The sequence below is a fragment of the Nerophis ophidion genome, linkage group LG21 (genome assembly GCF_033978795.1).
Source record: "Nerophis ophidion isolate RoL-2023_Sa linkage group LG21, RoL_Noph_v1.0, whole genome shotgun sequence".
Taxonomy (NCBI): domain Eukaryota; kingdom Metazoa; phylum Chordata; class Actinopteri; order Syngnathiformes; family Syngnathidae; genus Nerophis; species Nerophis ophidion.
This window is the reverse complement of record NC_084631.1, coordinates 19992217-20016015: the sequence shown is the minus strand read 5'-3', so window position 1 is coordinate 20016015 and position 23799 is coordinate 19992217. Positions and strand designations below refer to the sequence as shown.

The following is a 23799-nucleotide window of genomic DNA, read 5'->3' as shown; positions in this document are numbered from 1 at the left end:
TGCTTGAAGTTGGGTATCGCTTATGTCACCGTGAGAACGAAACCAAGTGTCAAAGCTACAATTAATCTTGTGGGAGTGTTGGATCAGTATTATATGTGCTTATGTGCCTGTTTCTCTGTTTGCCATCCTGTTGTGAAAACAAGGTCAGGATATGTGCAAATAATAGAAATGGGTGATTATCTGAGAGCAAACTACAGAGTGCTGTTTCAAGTCACCACATTTGTTTTCACTTCCGCTTAAATGTCTCTATGGACTAGTTTGTCGCTGTGACTGCTCCTGTCTCCATTGTGTCAATGCCGTGATTGAATGTTAGGTTTGGGCATGAACATGTCTCCTTTTTGTCTTTCCTGTTTGGCCCCGAACACCCCTTTAGGGGGAGTCCTTGAAATGTCTTTACAGTCGTGTGACCCAACAGGCCAAGTGACCCACAATTCAACTTGTTTTTCTTTTTTGTACAAAAATCTGTGCGCCCTGTGGCTACACTTCGAAAATAACATAGAGCCTTTCCTGTTTTGCATGGACACATTCCCGGGACAGTTTTTTTTGTGTGTCCAGAAACAAGTATAGATGTCCATGGCTCTGTCTGCAGAACACCAGACAAACTGCTTGTAGACAGTGTCTGACCATATCCGACCAGTGGATATTTTAAAACATCCACAAGAGCATGAGTTTGACTTCTTTACATCCTCTTCCCATCTTTTTCTTAGTTGTTATCCAACTGTTGTTAGCTACATATAGGTTGTACGGTTAAAGGGAAGTAGACATGAATACATTTAAACTTTAAATGTTCTTCCTTCTTGGAATATGTCTGTCATTCTTTGCTACTAAAATTGACAGCATCCCTATATTTTCTCATGTATCTTTGTCATCCGTCTCTCGAGTACTTCCTACTCTTGCCAGATTACTCCGACTGCTTGGAAACACTTTGAAAGCTCTGCTGACACCAACACAGTCTGACACTTGGGTCATATAAAGGTGTTTGATTCAACCATACCTTTTATTCACCTTACAGTGTCTATTATGCGCGCTACAGTATTCACCAAGGCACTTAAGTGTAAAAGGCTACCCAGTTGCCCAAATTTCCTCCCGATCTAAGTCTTTCATTGTGCGGCTTTATTCAAGAGGCGCTCTCCGGTTAGGGCAAACCTGAAATGCGGGTGTTCCTTGTTAAATCTGGCTTTGCGCATATTTCCCCAATCAACTCGGAACTTTTGCTTCCATGTGCCTCTGAGGCTGCAATAAGTCCTGCGCCCTGAGAAGGTGAAACTTTGCTTTACACTTGAAGTTTGCATGCACTGTATGCTACACGTAATATAATAAAATAGACTTCCGTATATGCCATGAATTCACAATTCAAACCCTAAATGCCCGTCGTTTACCTGGATTTGCTTCTGTGTAAGCAGAAGAAAAGGAGGACTAGACAACAGCTTAAAACGCAAGGCGACTGTGCATATCGACATCAATGAATACAATAATTTATTTAATATGTCCATTAGACACTATAAAAAGGATGAGGAGGTGATCAATTTAGACTTAGACTTCTTTTTAATGTCATTCAAATTTGAACTTTACAGTACAGACAAAAACAAAATTTCGATGCATTAGCTTGTTGTAGAGCAGGATAAAAGAGCAATAATGTGCAGATATAAATGAATAGATTACTTGACAGATACATTTATTGCACTTTCATATGCATCCATTTTTATTGATGTATGTTATATCGTCTTTATAATCCACCGAGTTAGTCCGTTTTTGCAGGGGAATTGAGGGATTTATTTTAATGCTTTTAAGAGTCAAAATAATTCCCTAAATTCCACCCCAAATTGAGGGAATGCATTTGATTCTTAAACAATCGCCTTATTGAACACAATAATGATCAGCCAGAATGTATCGAGCAGAATAATAGATTATTCAATTGACAGTCAAGTTTAAATTAGTCAGCTGTCTTTTAACAACACACGCAGGCACGCACACACACACACACACACACACACACACACACACACACACACACACACACACACACACACACACAAACATGTCTTTGCAAGCCCCTTTGATGTGTCACGGCTTCACAAACCGTTGTACTAAACTGAAGTGGTAAAGGAAAACTGCCCTTTTTGGGGAGTTTTGCTTATAATTCACAATCCCTATGAGCGACAAGAACACATGTTTTTTAATGCACTCGTGAAAAAACATAAAATTCTGCTTACAAAGGAGCATACACGAGCCAAGAAGTCATGACACCATTGTGTTTATTTCGACTATAACTCACTAAAAAACATCCAGAAAACAGCATCAAAACTCCATGTATATGTCTTAACCTGAATATTAATGTATTAGCAATATTGTTATTATAAGTGCCAATATTAAGGATCTATTTTTAGGGGCATATTGTATAAGAGAGGTAACTACCTTGTGTTGCCGTATTGACATCATGACCTGGTGAGCTGCTTTCTTGCCTCAGAGCTTGTGAAAACTAATTGTAGATTATAAACAATGCCTCTCACTTTGTGGCCATAAACCGACAAGTTGGTACACTTTGACAGGCAACTTTAAACCGGTTAAAGCGAATAAGACCTGAAAAGTTGATTATTGCCACCTACCTTTTTGTCTTCGTGTGGATTATGAGTCATTCTTCATCTAAACAGGAATACATCTACATCCTAATAGTCAACACCCCATTGAGAGCAGACATCGTACAGTAAGTGATGTGTAATTTTTTGTTGGCTCTTATGAAGTGTGCCGTGAATAATAGTTATTGTTCAAGGGGAAAGCGAACGCTGTAAATGTGTTTCTGCAACTAATGCACTGCCAGATGTTCAATATGAGCAAAATACATGCAATTTACATGTTACATGCTGTATTTACAGTGTGTAAATAAAACCTTGATGGCAGTGTTTGGATGGTTTTTTTAAGCGCTTTATAGGCAGAATAGCCTCACTCCCATAGGCTCCATTGTAAGCGGATTTTTGATAAAATGTATTTATTCGGTAGAATGCTTTGGAAAAAATAAAAACGTGTGCTTGTCTTACATAAGGATTGTGAATGATGGGCAACATTTTATAAAAAGGGGAGTTGCATCCAGCCAGGAAGAAGATGCTGTTGCTCGCTCATACAAGCACTCAAATCAAAGATGAAACATGATGAAAAGATTCAAAAGAGCTTGCGTCAAAGTCGACAAAGTGCACTGCTAACTGCTAAGCTAACAACACAGCTCCGTTGAAACCCTCTGACGTCAATAGGCAACAGGCCCCGCCTTTTAAAAGCAAAGACTCCGTATACTGTGCGCTTATATTAAACACTCTTAAATAAATAAAAAAAATTGCATTGAGAAGTATCCATAGTTTTATTGTGTTGAGGAAAAAGAGGCATTTTCACTGTATGGACACTACATCTTTACTTTATCTTTACTCTAGAAAGAGGTTCCACAGCCTACGAAGCAGAACCACCAGGTTCTGTAACAGCTTCTTCCCTCTGGCCGTAAGACTCTTGAACGCATCATAATTATCCCCTCAATTCCCCCCAAAATGGATTAACTCGCTTGAATATAAAGACACTATAACATACATCCATAAACATGGATGCATATGAAAATGTGCAATATATTTATCTGTACAGTAATCTATTTATTTATATCTGCACCTTATTGCTTTTTTATCCTGCACTACCAAGAGCTAATGCAAACATTTTTTGTTATCTGTACTGTAAAGTTCAAATTTGAATGACAATGAAAAGGAAGTCTAAGTCGTATCTTTAGCGACGTGCAGAGCGACTGCTTTAGTGATAGTTTTACACTGTGCTTCTTTCTCACTATACATGGTGCGTCGTGTAAATGATTCCTCTACAATAAGCTGCTTTTTAACGGGAGTTTGTTTGTTTATGTTCTTGTTCGCCACGTAAAGAGTTTCCCCACTCAGCTGGATGCATCGGTTTCAGATACAGGCATTAGTTTGTTTTTCTGCTGCCTTTTTTAACAAACTTTGCAGCGTTGTTGCCATTGTTGCCGCAAATCTAAACCACTGACAATAATTTTCTTTTAGTTGAAAAAAACGTCTTGCTCTCGTTGGCGTTAGCATTAGCCATGTTGTGCTTTAAGTCTATGTGAATTAAAACATTTTGAGGGAATCACAAGCTACGGAAGCTCCTCGAGGCAAAGACTATGGTTACAATTTACAAAATTTGAATCGTCAACAAAAATCTCGAATTAATCGTTATAATCGATTTACTGCCAATGCTTACAAAGTACATTTTCATTTGTTAAATCTCAAATAAATCACATGACAACGCTTTCATTCCCAGCTTTCATGGGCATTTCCAGATTCTGTGTGGGAGAATACAAATAAGAGGAACATGTTTATGGTTTTGAATAGTCTGATTTGTCTTAGAGTACATTGACTGATTCATTATTAAGGCATGAGTTCCAAAGACTATAAGTCTGTGTATCTTGTAGCTCCTAGTGAAAAAAAATAACCACACGGACCTTTTTTAAATCTGTTGTTGATTAAACACCGAATTTTGTGGAAATAGTTTTTCATGAATTGGGCCATTTGCCTTTGCTTCATTGACTGTTAAAAAAAAAAAAAAAGGAGAGAAAGGATCAGAGTCGGTATTCATTAAAGAATAACAAGAGGTATGCCTTACAGATTTGTTCCCTGAAGCTACAAAGTCAAATAGTAACATCAGTGAGTCATTAATAGCTAACATTGCTTGTGTGAACATGTGTCCTCGGGTGTGCACTGACACACAAGTTGAGTGACACATCCGAACTCATCATTTCAACAATGCAAGCTCTGCTCACCGCCAGTGTCGGATACCACCTGCCTGTGATTGTGTGTCTGTTGGGTGACCGATGTGTGATCTGCTCACTGTGCCTGGGTCGCAGGCGGCCGTGCGGTCACTCTCACATATACTGCGCCTGAGGTGTAATCCGAGATCTGTTTGTTGATAGCAGTCATAAAACGTTTTTTTTTTTCACTCATAAATCTACTCAGACAGTAGTCAAGTATAGTATGAGAGTAAGCCAAATGTATTATCTATGATTGTAAATTAAGTACAGTGGAAACCACTTAAGTCAAAAATCTAAAAATTAATACATTTTACTTATAGGGCACTCAAGGGACACCGTACAAAATCAAAACAATAAAATCAAATTGGATAAAAACGACAACAACAACAACAACAAAGATAGATAAGATATGATGATTACAGTGAATAAGCAGTCAGGAATAGGTGTGTTTTGATGTATAATAAATCACACTGTTGGGCTGCAGCTATTGATTATTTTAGTTATTGAGTAATCAATTGATTAGTTTATTCAATTAGTTTATTAATCGATTAATTGAAGCCTCAATGTGTATTTTCTTTTTTATTAAAACAAGTTTGTCATCAATATTGAAATTGCACTGTTTACTTGTGTGCATTAATAATAACAATAAAAAGATAACCTTGCCAAACTGTTCACCGCTACACGTACCAGAGCAGCCAAACACCACCGCTCTCATGTGTGCTCTATTGCGTCAGCCGTGCGTAAACTATGTCAGCGTATGCTTAACATTTAAAGGCCTACTGAAACCCACTACTACCCACCACGCAGTCTGATAGTTTATATATCAATGATGAAATACTAACATTGCAACACATGCCAATACGGCCTTTTTAGTTTACTAATTTACAATTTTAAATTTCCCGGGAGTTTCGTCTTGAAAACGTCATGTAATGATGACGTGTACGCAAGATGTCACAGGTTTTAAGGAAATATGAGCGCTGCACACACACACAGCTAAAAGTTGTCAGCTTTAACGGCATAATTACACAGTATTTTGGAGATCTGTGTTGCTGAATCTTTTGCAATTTGTTCAATTAATATTGGAGAAGTCACAGTAGAAAGATGGAGTTGGGAAGCTGTAGCCTTTAGCCACACAAACACACGGTGTTTCCTTGTTTAAAATTCCTGGAGGTGAAACTTTCCTATGGATCAGAGCGCGGTCAAGCGAACATGGATCCCTACCAAATGTCAACCAGCAGGTTTCAGTGAGAAAATTGTGGGTAAAAAGTCAGTTCTTACCGGGGAAAGCTGAGCTTGTGCCGTCCATAGCTGCCGTCGACTCCCCTGAGACACTGCGCGTCAACACACCCGTGGAGACACCCTTCCGACTATCAGGTACTATTTAACTCACTAAAATACTAGCAACACAATAGAAAGATAAGGGATTTCCCAGAACTATCCTAGTAAATGTCTCTAAAAACATCGGAATCCGTCCCTATGCAATCGCGTTTTTTTTTTTAACTTGTTTTTTTTTTTTATTCTTTTTTTTTTTCTAGTCCGTCGCTATCAATATCCTCAAACACGAATCTTTCATCCTCGCGCAAATTAATGGGGAAATTGACGTTTTCTCGGTCCGAATAGCACTTTTTGTTGGAGTCTCCCATTAAAAATAATGTGAATATGTGAGGAGCCCCCACACTTGTGACGTCATCGTCTGTGACTTCCGGTAGAGGCAGGGCATTTCTCTTAACACCGAAAGTTGCGAACTTTATCGTGAATGTTCTCTACTAAATCCTTTCAGCAAAAATATGCCAATATCGCGAAATGATCAAGTATGACACATAGAATGGACCTGCTAGCCCTGTTTAAATAAGAAAATCTCATTTCAGTAGGCCTTTAAGTGAAAGTTAAAGTACCACTGATAGTCACACACACACTAGGTGTGGTGAAATTAGCCTCTGCATTTGACCCATCCGCTTGTTCAACCCCCTGGGAGGGGAGGGGAGTAGTGAGCAGCAGCGGTGGCCGCACTCGGGAATCATTTTGGTGATTTAACCCCCAATTCCAACCTTTGATACCGAGTGCCAAGCAGGGAAGTAATGGGTCCCATTTTTATATTTCAGGCACTCCATGCAATCCGAATTGTATCAATTGGTAGTTACACTCATTAAACAACAATTAATTATTGCAGTATTTCAATGACTATCAAGCCTTTCTTAAACTTGCATACAGTTGTACTTAAAAAATAAAACAATTCAAATCAATACCTGAAACTAAAGAGGAGCCAGCACAAATACTCCTGGTCTCCACCTTGTTGGGGTCTTACATCCAAGGATAGGCAGAGCCTATCCAGTATGTTTATCGGGTTCCGATACCAACGATGTCAATGTCCGATTCAACCAAGTGGAGATTGCCAATGGCGCACACCATGTCTGTGCTTTAATGTTTGCTGCAATGATGCCACAAGTGCTTCCCTGCCGGCTGCTCAGCTAGCTGACTGCACGCTAAAATAGATTTCTGGAACCTCGCCGTGTCTCACTGTGAGGCGTAGTAATAAGACATGCTTCTTTTTGCAGCCAGCTAGCCAGAGAGCATTGTAGTTAACTGTCTTTTCATTGTCAAACTTGCTAATTTCCAGTTGTTAGCTGCTTAATCGCTACAGTATGGCTTCTGTTAAAGTGCCCAAAACACATATTCTTCTGTTTTGCTTCAATACGTTCAATCTACTCTAGCGGTGGGCATGGCTTTTTGTGTCCAATGTTGGCGTTAACGCACTATTTGTGACTTTTTATGCATTGAAATAAGAAAGGACACGCATTTCCAAAAGTGCACACGGGATGCAGATTTTTTTTTTACCGACACTGCTTTCTCTGGGTCAAAACTCTGGTTTGCTTGTTTTTTTTTTTTATTTAAAGTTAAAGTACCAATTATAGACACACACACTAAGTGTGGTGAAATTTGTCCTCTGCATTTGACCCATCCCCTTGTTCAATCCCTGGGAGGTGAGGAGAGCAGTGAGCAGCAGCGGTACCCGCGCTTGGGAATCATGTTGGTGATTTAACCCCCAATTCCAACCCTTGATGCTGAGTGCCAAGCAGGGAGGTAATGGGTCCCATTTTTATTGTCTTTGGTATGACTCAGCCGGGGTTTGAACTCACGACCTACCGATCCCAGGGCGGACACACTAACCACTAGGCAACTGAGTAGGTTGAAATTAAAGTACCAATGATTGTCACATACACACTAGATGTGGTGAAATTTGTCCACTGAATTTGACCCATCTCTCATTCACCCCCTGGGAGGTGAGGGGAGCAGTGAGCAGCAGCGGTAGCTGCGCTCGGGAATCATTTTTGGTGATTTAACCCCCAATTCCAACCCTTGATGCTGAGCGCCAAGCAGGGAGGTAACGGGTCCCATTTTTATAGACTTTGGAATGACTCGACCCTGCAATGAGTTGGCGACTTGTCCAGGGTGTACCCCGCCTTCCGCCCAAATGGAGCTGAGATAGGCTCCAGGGACCCCAAAAGGGACAAGCGGTAGAAGATGGATGGATAGATGGAATGACTCGGCCAGGGTTTGAACTCATGACCTACTGATCTCTAACCACAAGACTGCTGAGGTGGACCCCGACTTAAACAAGTTAAAAAACTTATACCATCCACTTTACCCAGCAGTGGGTCCCTACAGATCCGCTCTTGGCTCGGAATGACAAGGCCGTCGATTCGTTATAACTCCTTTATAAGACGGCGAAGCACAGTTGGGAGAGTGGCCGTGCCAGCAGGTAGATAAGTCTTTATTGTCATTGCAACAAGTAAAACAACATTTTTGTTTACAGCACAAACCTGTTCAAGATTAGACAAACAAACAATGTACAGGGTTACAGAACAGGAACGCTGATGGGTCGCCACAAAGCGCCCCGTAAAAAATGGGAAAAGGTAATACGCTGGGGAAGAAAATGAGTAAAAAAATTGAATTTCGACTGGGCTCCTTAGGGGCCTAGTCTGGAGTGGAAAAAAACCTCCGTGAAATGCACACATAAACACGTTAAAATTAATCACGAGAAACTCGCTACTGAGGGGCAGGGAGTTGAGTCCCTGGAAGGCGACTGCTGCTTTGAACCGCAGCCATCCAACCATCACCCCAAGGGGAAAAAGCGGTGGTGAAGGTGTGGAGTGGTGTTGGGGTGTGTGTGCGTGTATGCCCAATTGTCTTGGGTGTGATGATGTAATGTTTTTTGGACTGACGCCGATTGAAGTTTGAATCCAGGTGTCGTTGAGGAGGGAGGGAGGTCAAAAGCGTCTACTGTTGAGGTGTCTTCGGGGGTGTTTTTCAGAACAGCCTGCTCCTGCGTCAAGGCCGTCAGCCACCTGATGGGTCCTGGTTCGATCCCCACCTTCTACCAACCTAATCACATCCGTTGTGTCTCTGAGTATGACACTTCACACTTGCTCCTCAGTGTGTGAATGTGTGTGTGAATGGGTGAATGTGGAAATAGTGCCAAAGCGCTTCCAGTACCCTTTAAGGTAGAAAAGCGCTATACAAGTATAACCCATTTATCATTTTATTTTTGTTTTCCCACAAAGCCAACCCGACATCCACCATGCTATTGGACTCTCACTGTTATGTTAGATCCACTATGGACTGGACTTTCACAATATTATGTCAGACCCACTCGACGTCCATTGCATCAGGTCTCCCACAAATGTTACCCACATTTGTGGTCCTTTCCAAGGTTTCTCATAGTCATTCTATTCTCATCGACGTCCCACTGGGTTGTGAGTTTTTCCTTGCCCTTATGTTGCCGCTAAACCCTGGATGTCGTTGTGGCTTGTGCAGCCCTTTGAGACACTTGTGATTTAGGGCTAAATAAATAAACATTGATTGATTGATTGATTAATATTAAAACTCCTGCACATGTTCGCGCTCCCTCTCTTTACTTGCCCATTCCCTTACACACGTCACTCACCCCACATACTGCCATTCTTAAAAGAGCACGCACACACACACACACACACACACACACACACACACACACACACACACACACACACACACACACACACACGTGCTATTCTCACAACAATCAGTTCACTAGTTGGCCGAATCAGCTGGGAAGCAGCCGAACAGCTTTTTTGGCGCTCTGAAAAGATCAGAGGAGGCAAGTAAAGACAGTGTTATTACCTGCTGCGGGCTGTGTATTACTTGGCCAAAGAGAACCTCCCCATGTCGAAGTTCCCAAGCCTGATTGAGCTGCAAAAGTCCAACGGGGCCAGCAAACCAGCAGCTTCTGGCCATCACGTAGCCAGAAATGAAATGCTAGAGGCATTGAGTGCCACGGTATTAAATGACATTGAAACTATCTTGCCAAATTCTAAGTTTGTTGGCATTATTTGCCATGAAAGTGTGGATGTGGCGGCTTTCAAACGACTAATTATCTACATACAGGTGAGAATAATCAATTACATTTGTCATATGCATGTATGGCACACGATTATCATCATTTCATGACCAAAGCAAAAAGCTTTTTACACAATAAATACACCCAACAATGTATTAAATTAAAATATAGAAAAAAATACCGGCCGCGGTAAAGTTTAGATCCACGATGGACAATTTTAGTAACGTTTATGACAACCTTTTTCCAAAACACAATATACAATGTGGGATATAACAGGATAATGCATACATTTATCTTTTTTTTTTTTCAAAACGGTGACAAAAAAGTGGAACCCCACAAATTTACTGTGGCACCCCATTTTGAAAATTCCTAGTGCCAACACTGAGTGTCCTTTTGCTCTCTCCTGCTTGGTGGGTCGCATCTTTAGCTTGTCCTCCAGTGTTAGAATAGTTGTAAGAAATTTAGTTTATTTGCCGCCTTGGAAGTGAGGATTAGGGCCTTATAGGAACAACTCTGCACAACAGTAGTAATGTAAATAATAATAAAGGAAACTATGCGCTGGTGTCAAAATATCGGCAGATATCCAAATTAATGTGTTTTTTGGGCTATAAGTCGCATTTTTTTTCATAGTTTAGACTTATACTCAGGAGCGACTTATGTGTGAAATTATTAACACATTACCGTAAAATATCAAATAATATTATTTAGCTCATTCAAGTAAGACACTAGACGTATAGGATTTCATGGGATTTAGCGATTAGTAGTGACAGATTGTTTGGTAAACGTATAGCATGTTATATATGTTATAGTTATTTGAATGACTCTTACCATAATATGTTACGTTAACATACCAGACACGTTCTTAGTTGGTTATTTATGCGTCATATAACGTACACTTATTCAGCCTGTTGTTCACTATCCTTTATTTATTTTAAATTGCCTTTCAAATGTCTATTCTTGGTTTTGGGTTTTATCAAATAAATTTCCCCAAAAAATGCGATTTATACTCCAGTGCGACTTATGTTTTTTTTCCTTCTTTATTATGCATTTTCGGCAGGTGGGACTTATACTCCGGAGCGATTTATACGGTAAGGTATCTGGATTAGATAGGAAGTGAAAAAAAAATCAGATTGGTACATTACTACTGTGTATACAGTGGGGCAAAAAAATATTTAGTCAGCCACCGATTGTGCAAGTTCTCCCACTTAAAATGATGACAGAGAAAAAAAAATCCAGGAATTCACATTGTAGGAATTTTAAAGAATTTATTTATAAATTATGGTGGAAAGTATTTGGTCGACCATTCAAAGCTCTCACTGATGGAAGGAGGTTTTGGCTCAAAATCTCACGATACATGGCCCCATTCATTCTTTCCTTAACACGGATCAATCGTCTTGTCCCCTTAGCAGAAAAACAGCCCCAAAGCATGATTTTTCCACCCCCATGCTTCACAGTAGGTGTGGTGTTCTTGGGATGCAACTCAGTATTCTTCTTCCTCCAAACACGACGAGTTGAGTTTATTACAAAATGGATACATGGATGATACAGCAGAGGATTGGGAGAATGTCATGTGGTCAGATGAAACCAAAATATAACTTTTTGGTATGTACTCAACTCGTCGTGTTTGGAGGAAGACGAATACTGAGTTGCATCCCAAGAACACCAAACCTACTGTGAAGCATGGGGGTGGAAACATCATGCTTTGGGGCTGTTTTTCTGCTAAGGGGACAGGACGATTGATCCGTGTTAAGGAAAGAATAAATGGGAGGATGTATCGTGAGATTTTGAGCCAAAACCTCCTTCCATCAGTGAGAGCTTTGAATGGTTGACCAAATACTTATTTTCAACCATAATTTACAAATAAATTATTTAAAATTCCTACAATGTGAATTCGTGGATTTTTTTTTCACATTCTGTCTCTCACAGTTGAAGTGTAGCTATGATGAAAATTGCAGACCTCTGTCATCTTTTTTAGTGGGAGAACTTGCATAATCGGTGGCTGACTAAATACGTTTTTGCCCCACTGTATATACATGTAACGTTAAATTAAATCCCCACATTTTCAAATCCCTGCATCCCTGACTTGGAATATTCAAGGATTGTTGAAGCTATTTATTCTTCTTCCAGAGGAAAATCCGCCATCCCCCGTTTTCAATTTCCATAATAAGTCTGTTTTTGGGGATGGGTAGAATCTTACCTCATCCGTCCGACATGGATAAAGCTTGCATTGCACAGCAGAGGCAAGCCACAACTCTAGTAATAACAGCTGAACTTCATCTTCAACCAAAAACCATGCAAATAATAGTATGTTATACTTTTTTATGACTCACAAGGCATTGTAGGAAGCCCACGTCATGTGCACACTTCCCCAACAGGAAGTTGTGGTTTATACATCATTATGTAATATCATTATTTTGCATGTGTATTAGCGTGTCTGTGTGTATTTTGATATCATAGTGTTGTGGTGCAGTTCTTTGCCTGATAAATGCTTATGAGCCCCCCAAAAAAATGCACTTTTAGGGGCGATACTTTTTTGATCCGTTGTCTGCTGAAGCAATGTTGTTGACCCTTCAGGAATGTTTCTTTAGACATTTTTGTACTTATTGAGCCTCCCAACAGTGGAACGAAATATCCACCCTTGTACAAGCTGAGGAAGAGTTAAGAGTTATCCAGCATGATGAACACTCCTACGAGAGACGCTAAAGCTGGACTCCAGGCATTTTTCCCCTTCCAAATGCTTCCTCTGTAATTCAGTTGGTCCGGATTTAGGGCTTGGAAAGACTATGAGGGCGTTTCCCAGGTGGGTGGGGTTATTTGGGAATAATAGTGGAGTATGAGTTAACAGAGAAAAGCTTTCAGTCCCAAGAGGGCGAGATTGAGCGAGACATGAGACGATGAGGAAAGGTTAGGCCTGCTGCTTTCCAGATGTCAGATCGTCAAGTCTCTCAGGGCTAGAGGGCCGAGTGGCGTGGTTTGTTATGTGCGCGCGTGTGTGGAGGGATCATCTTTCACTGGCTGAAGACTGTGGGCAAAATGTATCTTTCAAATTGTGTTTTTGCATAATGTGATTAAGTGCGTGTATCAGTTACAGCTGCATGAAGTGATTTGATACCTCATGCAAAAATAATGAACAATTTTCGTACGTGCAGCGTGTGTGTCTGTGTTAAACGACTTTTACACCCCGCGAGGAACACAAAACGAGTGTCTCAGCTGCCACGGCAAAATGAAAGCCACCAAATTAGGCTGTAGGAGTGGATTATTCCCACGCAGTGTTATTGCAGTGCCAGTATGTGTCATGTACAGCTCAGTCACAATGAATGCATTTTTTTTTTTATAGAAAAAAATCAACAGTACACCACAAGCTGTTTGTAAAACCGAACTTTAATCTCAGGTACGCCGTAAAAATTTTACATGAATTATTTGTAGTTTGTTTGGGTTGCCACTAGGGATGTAACGATAAAGGGTATTTATGATAACCTGCTGTAAAACTCTGACAATTTGTAAATCTGAAATGATCGAATAACCGTGATTGATAACTGCACTTTGATGAACTCCCGGATTGACCGCCACAAGATTGTGAGCTCACATGAAACTAATATGAAAACAAAAGGCATTAACGTATTTCCCCATTAAGAAGCAACATACCCCAATCTAAACTTATATCAACACTAAGGGTGTGAATCTTTGGGGACCTAACAACTCGATCCAATTCCATATTGTGGGGTGACTATTCAATTCAGAATTGATTTTCAATTAAAGACTGTTCTCGATTCCAATAGATTCTCGCAATGTATCATTTGTTATAATAATTATGATAACATTTTTTCAAAACAGCTTTGAAAAGCTTTTAATGGGTGAAAAGAGATTGTCTAAAAACTTATTAAAAAAATATATTCTTATAATTTAAAAAGTAATTGTAATTATTTTATTTTCAATTGATTTTTGAAAATGATGAATCAATTTAGAATCATAATGAAAATGAATCATGATCCTGATGTGAATTGATTTTTTTTTTGTACACCCCTACTAAACACATTGAGTAACTAAGATATTCAATTGTGTAGTCTTTTAGTGCAGAGTGACCATTTTATTCTTCGAGGAATACAGGATGGAGATGTTTTAAAGGCGCATTAGAGGACCACTGAACGAAGTAGGACACCAAAACACCTGCCCAAAATAATAAAAAATAATAGATTGTAATTGTTATGCACTTTTCATTTGAATACATCTTAAAGTGCTACAGTAAAAATCTATTTTTGAAACAACATAAGCATAAGAAACGCTAAACAGTGGGTTTTCTTTATGTATCCTTTTATTTATTTTAAAAACCTTGGTCAAAAGATTGCATACTGTAGACCAGTGATTTAAACATATTCCACTGAGGGAATCATGCACAAAAAAGAATGAATTGGACCACTTTTATACATTATGTACAATAAAGATGCTGATATGAGCTGATTGTGACAAACAAAAATTGGTTTAAAGGGGTCCTATAATGCAAACCCAACTTTTCTTACTTAGAGCTACCTGTATTTGGGATCCTCATTAGTCCCAAAAATTGGAACTCAAACCATAGAGACGTGGCCTGGATATTTTTAAAACAATCTTGCCTTCCTTCATGCTTTCTCCAAACAAGCCATTTGGAATTTGAAACTTAAGTTAACGTACGTAATTTGCCTTGGTTATGTCACCGTTTACGTTTACCTGAAGAGCTTTGCGCAAGTCTGCCATTTCCATCTATTTGTAGTCCAAAGTTGTAGTCAATAAGTTCCTTATTTTTCTCTACCCTATTTGCTTTTGAATAAAGCAACACTCTTAATCTTATGAAAAACTAGAAAGAAGTGTATTTTAAGTGACATTAAAGGGCATTAAATTAGACTTGCTGATACCTGCAGAAACCCTGAACCCGTAAAAACGGAAGAAATGGTAGTATGTGGTAGATGTGTGGCCGCATATTACAGTGTTCATCATGTGTCTCTGTGAACAAAGATGGTTTGAATGGTGAGCATTTACCTATAGTTTATTTCGATGTAGATTAGAGATGTCCGATAATGGCTTTTTTGCCGATATCCTATATTCTGATATAGTCCAACTTTTAATTACCGTTTCCGATATCAACAGTTACTGATATATACAGTCGTGGAATTAACACATTTTATGCCTAATTTTGTTGTGATGCCCCGTTGAATGCTTTAAACAATGTACTGTAACAAGGTTTTCCAAAATAAATCAACTCAAGTTATGGAAAAAAATGCCAGCATGGAACTGCCGTATTTATTATTGAAGTCACAAAGCGCATCCTTTTTTTTAACATGCCTCAAAACAACAGCTTGGAATTTGGGACATGCTCTCCCTGAGAGAGCATGAGGAGGTTGAGGTGGGTGGGGTTGGGAGGGGTGGGTTTGGGGTTGAAGGGGTGGGGTAGCGGAGGGGTGTATATTGTAGCGTCCCAGAATAGTTAGTGCTGCAAGGGGGTCTGGGTATTTGTTTTGTTGTATTACGGTGCGGATATTCTCCCGAAATGTGTTTGTCATTCTTGTTTGGTGTGGGTTCACAGTGTGACACATATTTGTAACAGTGTTAAAGTATTTTAAACGGACGCCCTCAGTGTGACTTGTGTAGCTTTTGACCAAGTATGCCTTGCATTCACTTGTGTGTGTGAAAAGCCGTAGATATTATGTGACTGGGCCGGCACATAAAGGTTTATTGGCGCTCTGTACTTCTCCCAAAGCGGCGTTTTAGAAAGTCATACATTTTACTTTTTGAAACAGATACCAATAATTTTGAAACCAATACCGATATTTTCCTATATTACATTTTAAAGCATTTATCGGCCAATAATATCGGCAGGTGTGTGCAGCTATTACAGCCAACCATTCATCCCCTTGATTATACTTTACTCTTTACCTAAATAGTTTTAGCAGTGAATTGTCATTAATCTTTGATCATTGTTGCGGTTTGTTAGTTACCACTCATGTAATGTTTATTACAGGGACGGTATAGCTCGGTTGGTAGAGTGGCCATGCCAGCAACTTAAGGGTTGCAGGTTCGATCCCCCGCTTCCGCCATCCTAGTCACTGCCGTTGTGTCCTTGGACAAGACACTTTACCCACCTGCTCCCAGTGGCACCCACACTGGTTTAAATATAACTTAGATATTGGGTTTCACTATGTAAAGTACTTTGAATCATGAGAGAAAAAGCGCTATATAAATATAATTCACTTCACAATGACAGGGAGCCAAGTTAGAAAACACAGATAATAATAGCTACAGCCTGTTGCTATAAGATGTATCTGTTATAAGGCTGTATTTTTTTTTCAATCTTTTGCTTGTCTGTCTTTGTTAATGCAGAGGTAAAAGAGTATGAGCCCCCTTTCGGAAACCTGAGGGAGCATCCGTGTGTAGAGAGCATGAAGGACAACGTTATCCGAGACCGGGGAAGACCTGAGATTCCTAACAGCTGGATCAACCACACAGTAAGTGATCACATGCACACAAGCACTCAGAGCCCAAACCGAAATGCGTCTTTGGTTACCACTTCACTCAGCAGTCAAGTTATTCATAATATAGAAGGGCTCGGTCTGACAAAACGGTGTCAGTATTTTGTTTTTTTAATTGCATGTACACTCCAGTATGACAGATGACCTTTCCACCACAAGACATGGTTGAAACTTGAGACTCATAGTTGTCACTGTTATTTTAGTAACACTGACTTGAGTTTTGGGTGGTGCCATGTGAGTATCCACAAAATGATGTCAAAGTAGTGCTGTCAAACTAGTCTTTTTCCCACCCTTTGGAATTTTGATTAATTGCAGCAACCTACTTACTTGCATAATTCAAATTGACTTAAAAAAAAGACCCCAGTATTTTGACACAAATGCAATGTTATTGTTAGAATGTCATACACCAACATTTTCCCAATGTTTTACTTGTATTCGCATCATTTATTTGCTCAGAACCTGGCAACAGTGTTTTCAAATGTCATGCTGGGGTGTATTTTGAAGTTTGCCAAAGAGCACACCAGTTGGAGTCTGCTTACTCATCATTGCTTTGTGTGATTGATTTATGTTTGTACATGATTAATGCAACCATTTCTTGGAAGCAGTCGCATGCATTAACGTGTTTACAGTCATGGTCAAAAGTTTACAAACACTTGTGAAGGACATAATGTCATGGATGTCTTGAGTCTCCAATAATTTCCACAACTCTTATATTTTTGTGATAGAGTGATTGGAGCAAATACTTGTTGGTCACAAAAAATATTCATGAAGTTTTTTTTTTTTTAATGAATTTATTATGGGTCCAAATCCGCTGGTTTGAAAGTATAAATACAGCAACATAAATTATCACTTTTGAGGATGTAGAAAAGTTACAATCAAATCAAATTAGCTCCATGGCAAGGCCTCTTAACTTCATGTGAGCGATCATGATTGACGACACCTGTTGACTTCTCTGAGCCCATTTAAATAGGGCTCATGTGATGCAGTCATTAGACTCGGTTACAAACGCGACAATGGAAATGTCAAAGGAACTCAGCACAGATCTGAAAAAATGAATAGTTGAATTGAACATGTCAGGAAAGTCACTTAGAGCCATTTCAAAGCAGCTTAAGGTCCCAAGAGCAACTGTGCAGACCATTGTATGTAAGTATAAAGTGCATGGCACAGTTTTGTCACTGCTACGATCAGGAAGAAAACGCAAGCTATCACCTTCTGCTGAGAGATAATTGGTCAGGATGATCAAGAGTCAACCGAGAACCACCAAAAAGCAGGTCTGCAATGAACTGGAAGCTGCTGGAACACAGGTGTCAGTGTCCACAGTCAAGCGTGCAAGAAGGAAGCCCTCGCTCCAGATGCGACACCTTAAGGCTCCTCTAATGTTTGCTGCTGATCACAAAGACAAAGATAAAACCTTCTGGAGGAAAGTTCTGTGGTCAGATGAAACAAAAATTGAGCTGTTTGGCCACAATACCCAGCAATGTGTTTGGAGGAGAAAAGGTGAGGCCTTCAATACCAGAAACACCCATCCTACCGTCAAGCATGGTGGTGGTAGTATTATGATCTGGGCCTGTTTTGCTGCCAATGGAACTGGTGCTTTACAGAAAGTTAATGGGACAATGACAAAGGGGGATTACCTCCAAATTCTTCAGGACAACCTAAAATCATCACCCCGGAGGTTGGGTCTTGGGCGCAGTTGGGTTTTCCAATGGGACATTAACCCCAAACACACGTCAAAAGTGGTAGAGGAATGGCTGAATCTGGCTAGAATTAAGGTTTTAAATGGCCTTCCCAAAGTCCTGACTTATACGTGTGGACAATGCTGAAAAAACAAGTCCATTTAAGAAAACCAGCACATTTTAGCTGAACTGCACAAATTTTGTCAAGAGGAGTAGTCAAAAAAATCAACCAGAAGCTTTCCAGAAGCTTATGGATGGCTACCAAAAGCGCCTTACTGCAGTGAAACTTGCCAATGGGACATGTAACCAAATATTAACATTGCTGTATGTATACTTTTGACCCAGCAGATTTGGTCACTTTTTCAGTAGACCCATAATAAATTCATAAAAGAAGCAAACTTCATGAATGTTTTTTTTGGTGACAAACAAGTATGTGCTCCAATCACTCCATCACAAAAAAATAAAAGTTGTAGAAATTATTGGAGACTCAGGACAGCCATAACATTATGTCCTTCACAAGTGTATGTAAACTTTTGACCACGACTGTACTTTAAACCTGCCAGGAGAGAGGAGGAAATGAAGTATTATCTCTCCTGCAAAGTCTTAATTTCTATACCTCAGTCTGGTATTTTACTTACTAAAAGGGGAACTGTCTTCTTTGGAATGTTCCCCATCTTTAGCAATCCTTACGAGACAAAAATGCACTTTTTATCATTTTTATGCATTCTTAACATTATACAACTCGTACGAGATGGCAAACCAAAAAGACTATAAAGCATAAAACATAGAAATCAGCCAACAATGCTACATTTACAGTACATGTCATGACCTGCATAAGTAATAGCAATATTATTATAACAACTAATGTCAAGATAACTAGATTATTACGATTGACATCTGAGCCGGTGAGATGTGACATTGCCTCTTAGTTGGTAAAAGTTGGTGCTAGATTATAAATCCTGCCTCACACGTGTAGTAGAAGTTTGTGGCCAAAAACCAAGAAGTTGGTCGACTTTGACATTCAATTTAGACTTGAAGATAACGCTAAGAATACGTGACAAGACGCTCGTTTTCTTCTACCTTTTTATTTTTGTGAGGATAAACATGAATTATTCATCTAAATGGGGAACACAAGTCTTGTCCTGAAAGATATAAACATCCAATCAGTCGGCATCCCAGTGAAAGTGGACATTTTCCAGTAAGTGATTGTTTTTTATGTCGCACTTAGCAATACTGCTACATGATGCTTGGTGTTTCACTACAGCTCGATCTGCTTACCACTCACCTTCAAAAACTCGTAGCTCATCCTCTGATATTCAGGCTCTAAAATATGTGCTGGGTCATCATTTGTACCAAAGTAGTCGTCGTTGGCTCTGAAGAAGTCTGTAGTCTAGTACAGTGTTTTTCAACCACTGTGCTCGCGGCAGGCACACTAGTGTGCCGTGAGATACCGTCTGGTGTGCCGTGGGAGATTATCTAATTTCACCTATTTGGTTGAAATTTGTTTTGCAAACCAATAATTCTAGTCTGCAAATTATGTGTTGTTGTTGAGTGTCGGTGGTGTCTAGAGCTCTGCAGAGTAACCGTCTATTACTCTTCCATATCAGTAGGTGGCAGCCGGTAGCTAATTGCTCTGTGTATGTTGGGATAGGCGGGAGGCAGTGTGCAGGTAAAAAGGTATCTAATGCTTAAACCAAAAATAAACAAAAGGTGAGTGCCCCTAAGAAAAGGCATTGAAGCTCAGGGATAGCTATGCAGAACAAAACTAAAACTGAACTGGCTGCAAAGTAAACAAAAACAGAATGCTGGACAACAGCAAATACTTACTGTGGAGCAAAGACAGTGTCCACAATGTACATCCGAACGTGACATGACAATCAACAATGTCCCCACAAAGAAGGATAAAAACAACTGAAATATCCTTGATTGCTAAAACAAAGCAGATGCGGGAAATATCGCTCATAGGAAGACATTAAACTGCTACAAGAAAATACCACGAAAAAAAAGAGAAAATGCCACCAAAATTGGAGCGCAAGACAACAACTAAAACACTACACACAGGAAAACGGCAAAAAACTCAAAATAAGTCAGGGGGTGTTGTGACAAGTCGTGACAGTACACCTACTTTGAGACAAGAGCTATAGTGATGCATGGTTGGTTTTGGTTTAAAGTCATAACCAACAATTGCGACAACCACTTTTTAATGTCAACAAAGTTTAATTTTTTTAATGATTTCTGCTGATGGTGTGCCTCCGGATTTTTTCAGCGCACAAAATGTGCCTTGGCTCAAAAACGATTGCTCTACAAAAAACACTGCTCTACAAGATAGGGGTTTCCCTTATCACCACTATTATGTGCATTAGCCGTCAAACCTCTTGCGATTTTACTACCCACAGCAAAGGAATATGTAAGAATAGAATAAGGAGAGACTGAACACAAAGTGTTGCTGTATGCAGATGCTTTACTACTGTACATCTCCAAACCCGCAATATGGGGGCGGTATGGCGTAGTGGGTAGAGCGACCGTGCCAGAATCTGAGGGTTGCAGGTTCGCTTCCCACCGATTGACATCCAAATCGCTACCGTTGTGCCCTTGGGCAGGACACTTCACCCTTGCCCCCGGTGCCGCTCACACTGGTGAATGAATGATGAATGAATGGTTGGTGGTGGTCGGAGGGGCCGTAGGCGTAAACTGGCAGCCACGCTTCCGTCAGTCCACCCCAGGGCAGCTGTGGCTACAGATGTAGCTTACCACCACCAGGTGTGAATGAATGAATGGTTCCCACTTTTCTGTGAGCGCTTTGAGTATGTAACAATAGAAAAGCGCGATATAATGTAATCCATTATTATTATTATTATTATCATTGCCAATTATAATATCGATAATATCAGATTTTGGAGCTATCTCACGATACAATCTCAATTATTTAAAGAGCACACTATTCCTGATGAATATAGGCACACGACAGAGCATTATCTCTTTCACATCCAACTTATTTTCAATTTCAGATACATTTAAGTATTTACGAATTAATATAACCCAAAGAAAGTATTTTTAAACATAACTTTTCAAAATGATATAATCAAACATTACATGACCGAGATAGGTGGGCTAAATTTCCAATTTCATCAGCACGTCGACTCAACATAATCAAAATGAATATTCTACCCAAGTTGTTATTCCTTTTACAGTGCATTCAAATTCGTATTACTACTTTTCAAGAAATCATACTCTTTAATCTCTAAATTTCTTTGAAATAAAAACATGAGAATTAAACAAACTTTTTAATGAGACCAAAAACCGAAGGTATGGGAGTGCCTTGTTTTCGTTTATATTATTGGTCTTGTAATATACGTTCTCTTTGTTTTGGTGTCTGAGTGCAGTTCGAAAAACAGAGTTGTTCCCGAACGTCACTGAAAGCTTTTATTTATTCAGCATTACCTATTCTTCAAATCGCTCTTAAAAATCCAATTGTTTCAGTGAAAATTTGGACCCAGATAGGGAAGCCCTTTAATTGAAAGGAATCTTCAGTACACACCCCACTTAATAACAATCATACAATGGCAACTGAAAGGAATAAAATCCATACAAGATCTGGTTATTGATAAAATGTTTTCAACATTTCCATTGATATGGAAGAGTATTACACGGTTACTCTGCCGAGCTCTAGACAGCACCGACACTCAACAACAACACATCCTTTGCAGACTATAATTATTGGCACCGAGTTTTTCCGGAAAGTAGCTGGACCTAATATTGTTTGTCTGTACGGAGGCCTGAAGTTTAGCATATAATAATTTAATAAGGGAAACAAATCTGGTTCCAAATCCGAACTTCGATGTAGCCAAAAGGTAGTCCCACTCCACCCTGTCAAAGGGTTTGTCCACATCCAAGGATATTAATATCTCAGGGAATTTGTTGTTCGTATCGGGAGTGTATATAATGTTAAGTAGCCTCCTGATATTGAAAAACAATCGTCTATCTTTTATGAATCCAGTTTGATCCTCAGAAATTATTGTTGAAAGGATACCTTCCAAATGTGTAGCTAAAATGTTGGCAAGAATCTTAACATCCAGTAAGCTCACTCTACTGTATGAACCTTGTTCTAGCGGCTCTTTCTCTTTCTTATAAATTAAGGATACGCTGGTGTGATAAAAAGTCCATGGTAGACAGCCTTTGATCAATGCTCCATTAAAAACTTATAACAATATAGGTGATAGTTGGTTTTTAAATGCTTTATAGACTTCTGTGGTGTAGCCGTCTGGGCCTGGCGCCTTGGATGCCTTAGAGCAAGACAATGCTTTTTCTAATTCCTCTTTTTTAATTGGATTTTCTGTTAGTTCTAAGAGCCTATTTTTGGGATGTTCAATTCATCAAAGAAGTTAGCAATTAGCGTTGAGTCTGCTTTAGATTCTGAAAAGTAGAATTTAATATAAAATTTTCTAAAGGTATTATTAATCACCACTGGATCTATCGTAATTTGTCCTGACTGTTCTTATTTCTGTAATTAATCTTGTTGCTGCCTGTTCCATTATTTGATGTGATAACATTTTCTTCGTGTTTTTCCAGTATTCATGATGTGGTTCTTACTTGGGTAAGAAGTTGTATTGTTTCTGTAGTCTACAGTAAGTTGAGTTCTGTTTGAATATATACTTTTTATTTTGCAAGTGCAGTGTTTCCCCCAGAAAACTTGTTAGTTAAGGTGGTGTCGGACGGACGGGGAAGTGGGTGGGTGGGTGTAAGGAACAGTGTAATTTGGCCTGTTGCCACCATCACGTCTCCATCTCATCGCTGCCACCACAGCCTGGGGGAGCAATAGACTACATGCTGTGGTGTAGTAGGCCGGGTTAGTCGCGTGAAGAAATCTACAACTTTGGGTTGTGTTTTCCACTCCGTATGCTGAATGGGAATGTACCATATATATCTCTATATTTTTTCCGTAAAGTAACAACAAAACAATCCTAGTTACATGAGATACTAAGTATGTCATTGTTTTGACTTAGTAAATATTGACTTACTAAGACAAAATAATGACTAAGTCAAATTAATGACTTACTGTAAATAAGCGTTTGCAATAAGTGTTTGAAAAAGTTAGTTAAAAGTGGGGGCCACTTGCTGACATATGCTCCACTCATCATGCTTAATTTATTACAGCATCTGGGAAGCCTGTAGTTGAGTTTTCTTATGTAAATGTTATATTTTTATCAACATGTGATAGCAGGGGCCCTGCCATTAAAAACTAGGCTGCTACATTACTAATGATTAATGTAACTATAGCTGAAAAAATAGTACAGTAGCAATAGGAGAGACTATTCATCCCTGAACACCATGGAGTTCATGAAGGCTTTATGATGCAGTTACATTATTATTTTAACTACCAGAGACAGTAACTCTTTATGTAACAAAATGCCCTTTTTTGCTGCTTCAACACAGCTCAATCAACACAGAAAAAGGTCA

The 23799-nt window shown here is 39.4% G+C and overlaps 1 protein-coding gene across 2 annotated transcripts in view; it reads left to right on the top strand.

Annotated features, from left to right (window-relative positions):
• Nucleotides 1–23799, top strand: part of tgfbr2b (transforming growth factor beta receptor 2b) — a 64081-nt gene that overhangs the window by 30597 nt on the left and 9685 nt on the right. For both annotated transcript variants that reach the window (XM_061882128.1, XM_061882129.1), the window contains one exon: nucleotides 16518–16642. In XM_061882128.1, the coding sequence (XP_061738112.1) occupies nucleotides 16518–16642 (125 nt within the window). The remainder of the gene's footprint in view (nucleotides 1–16517; nucleotides 16643–23799) is intronic.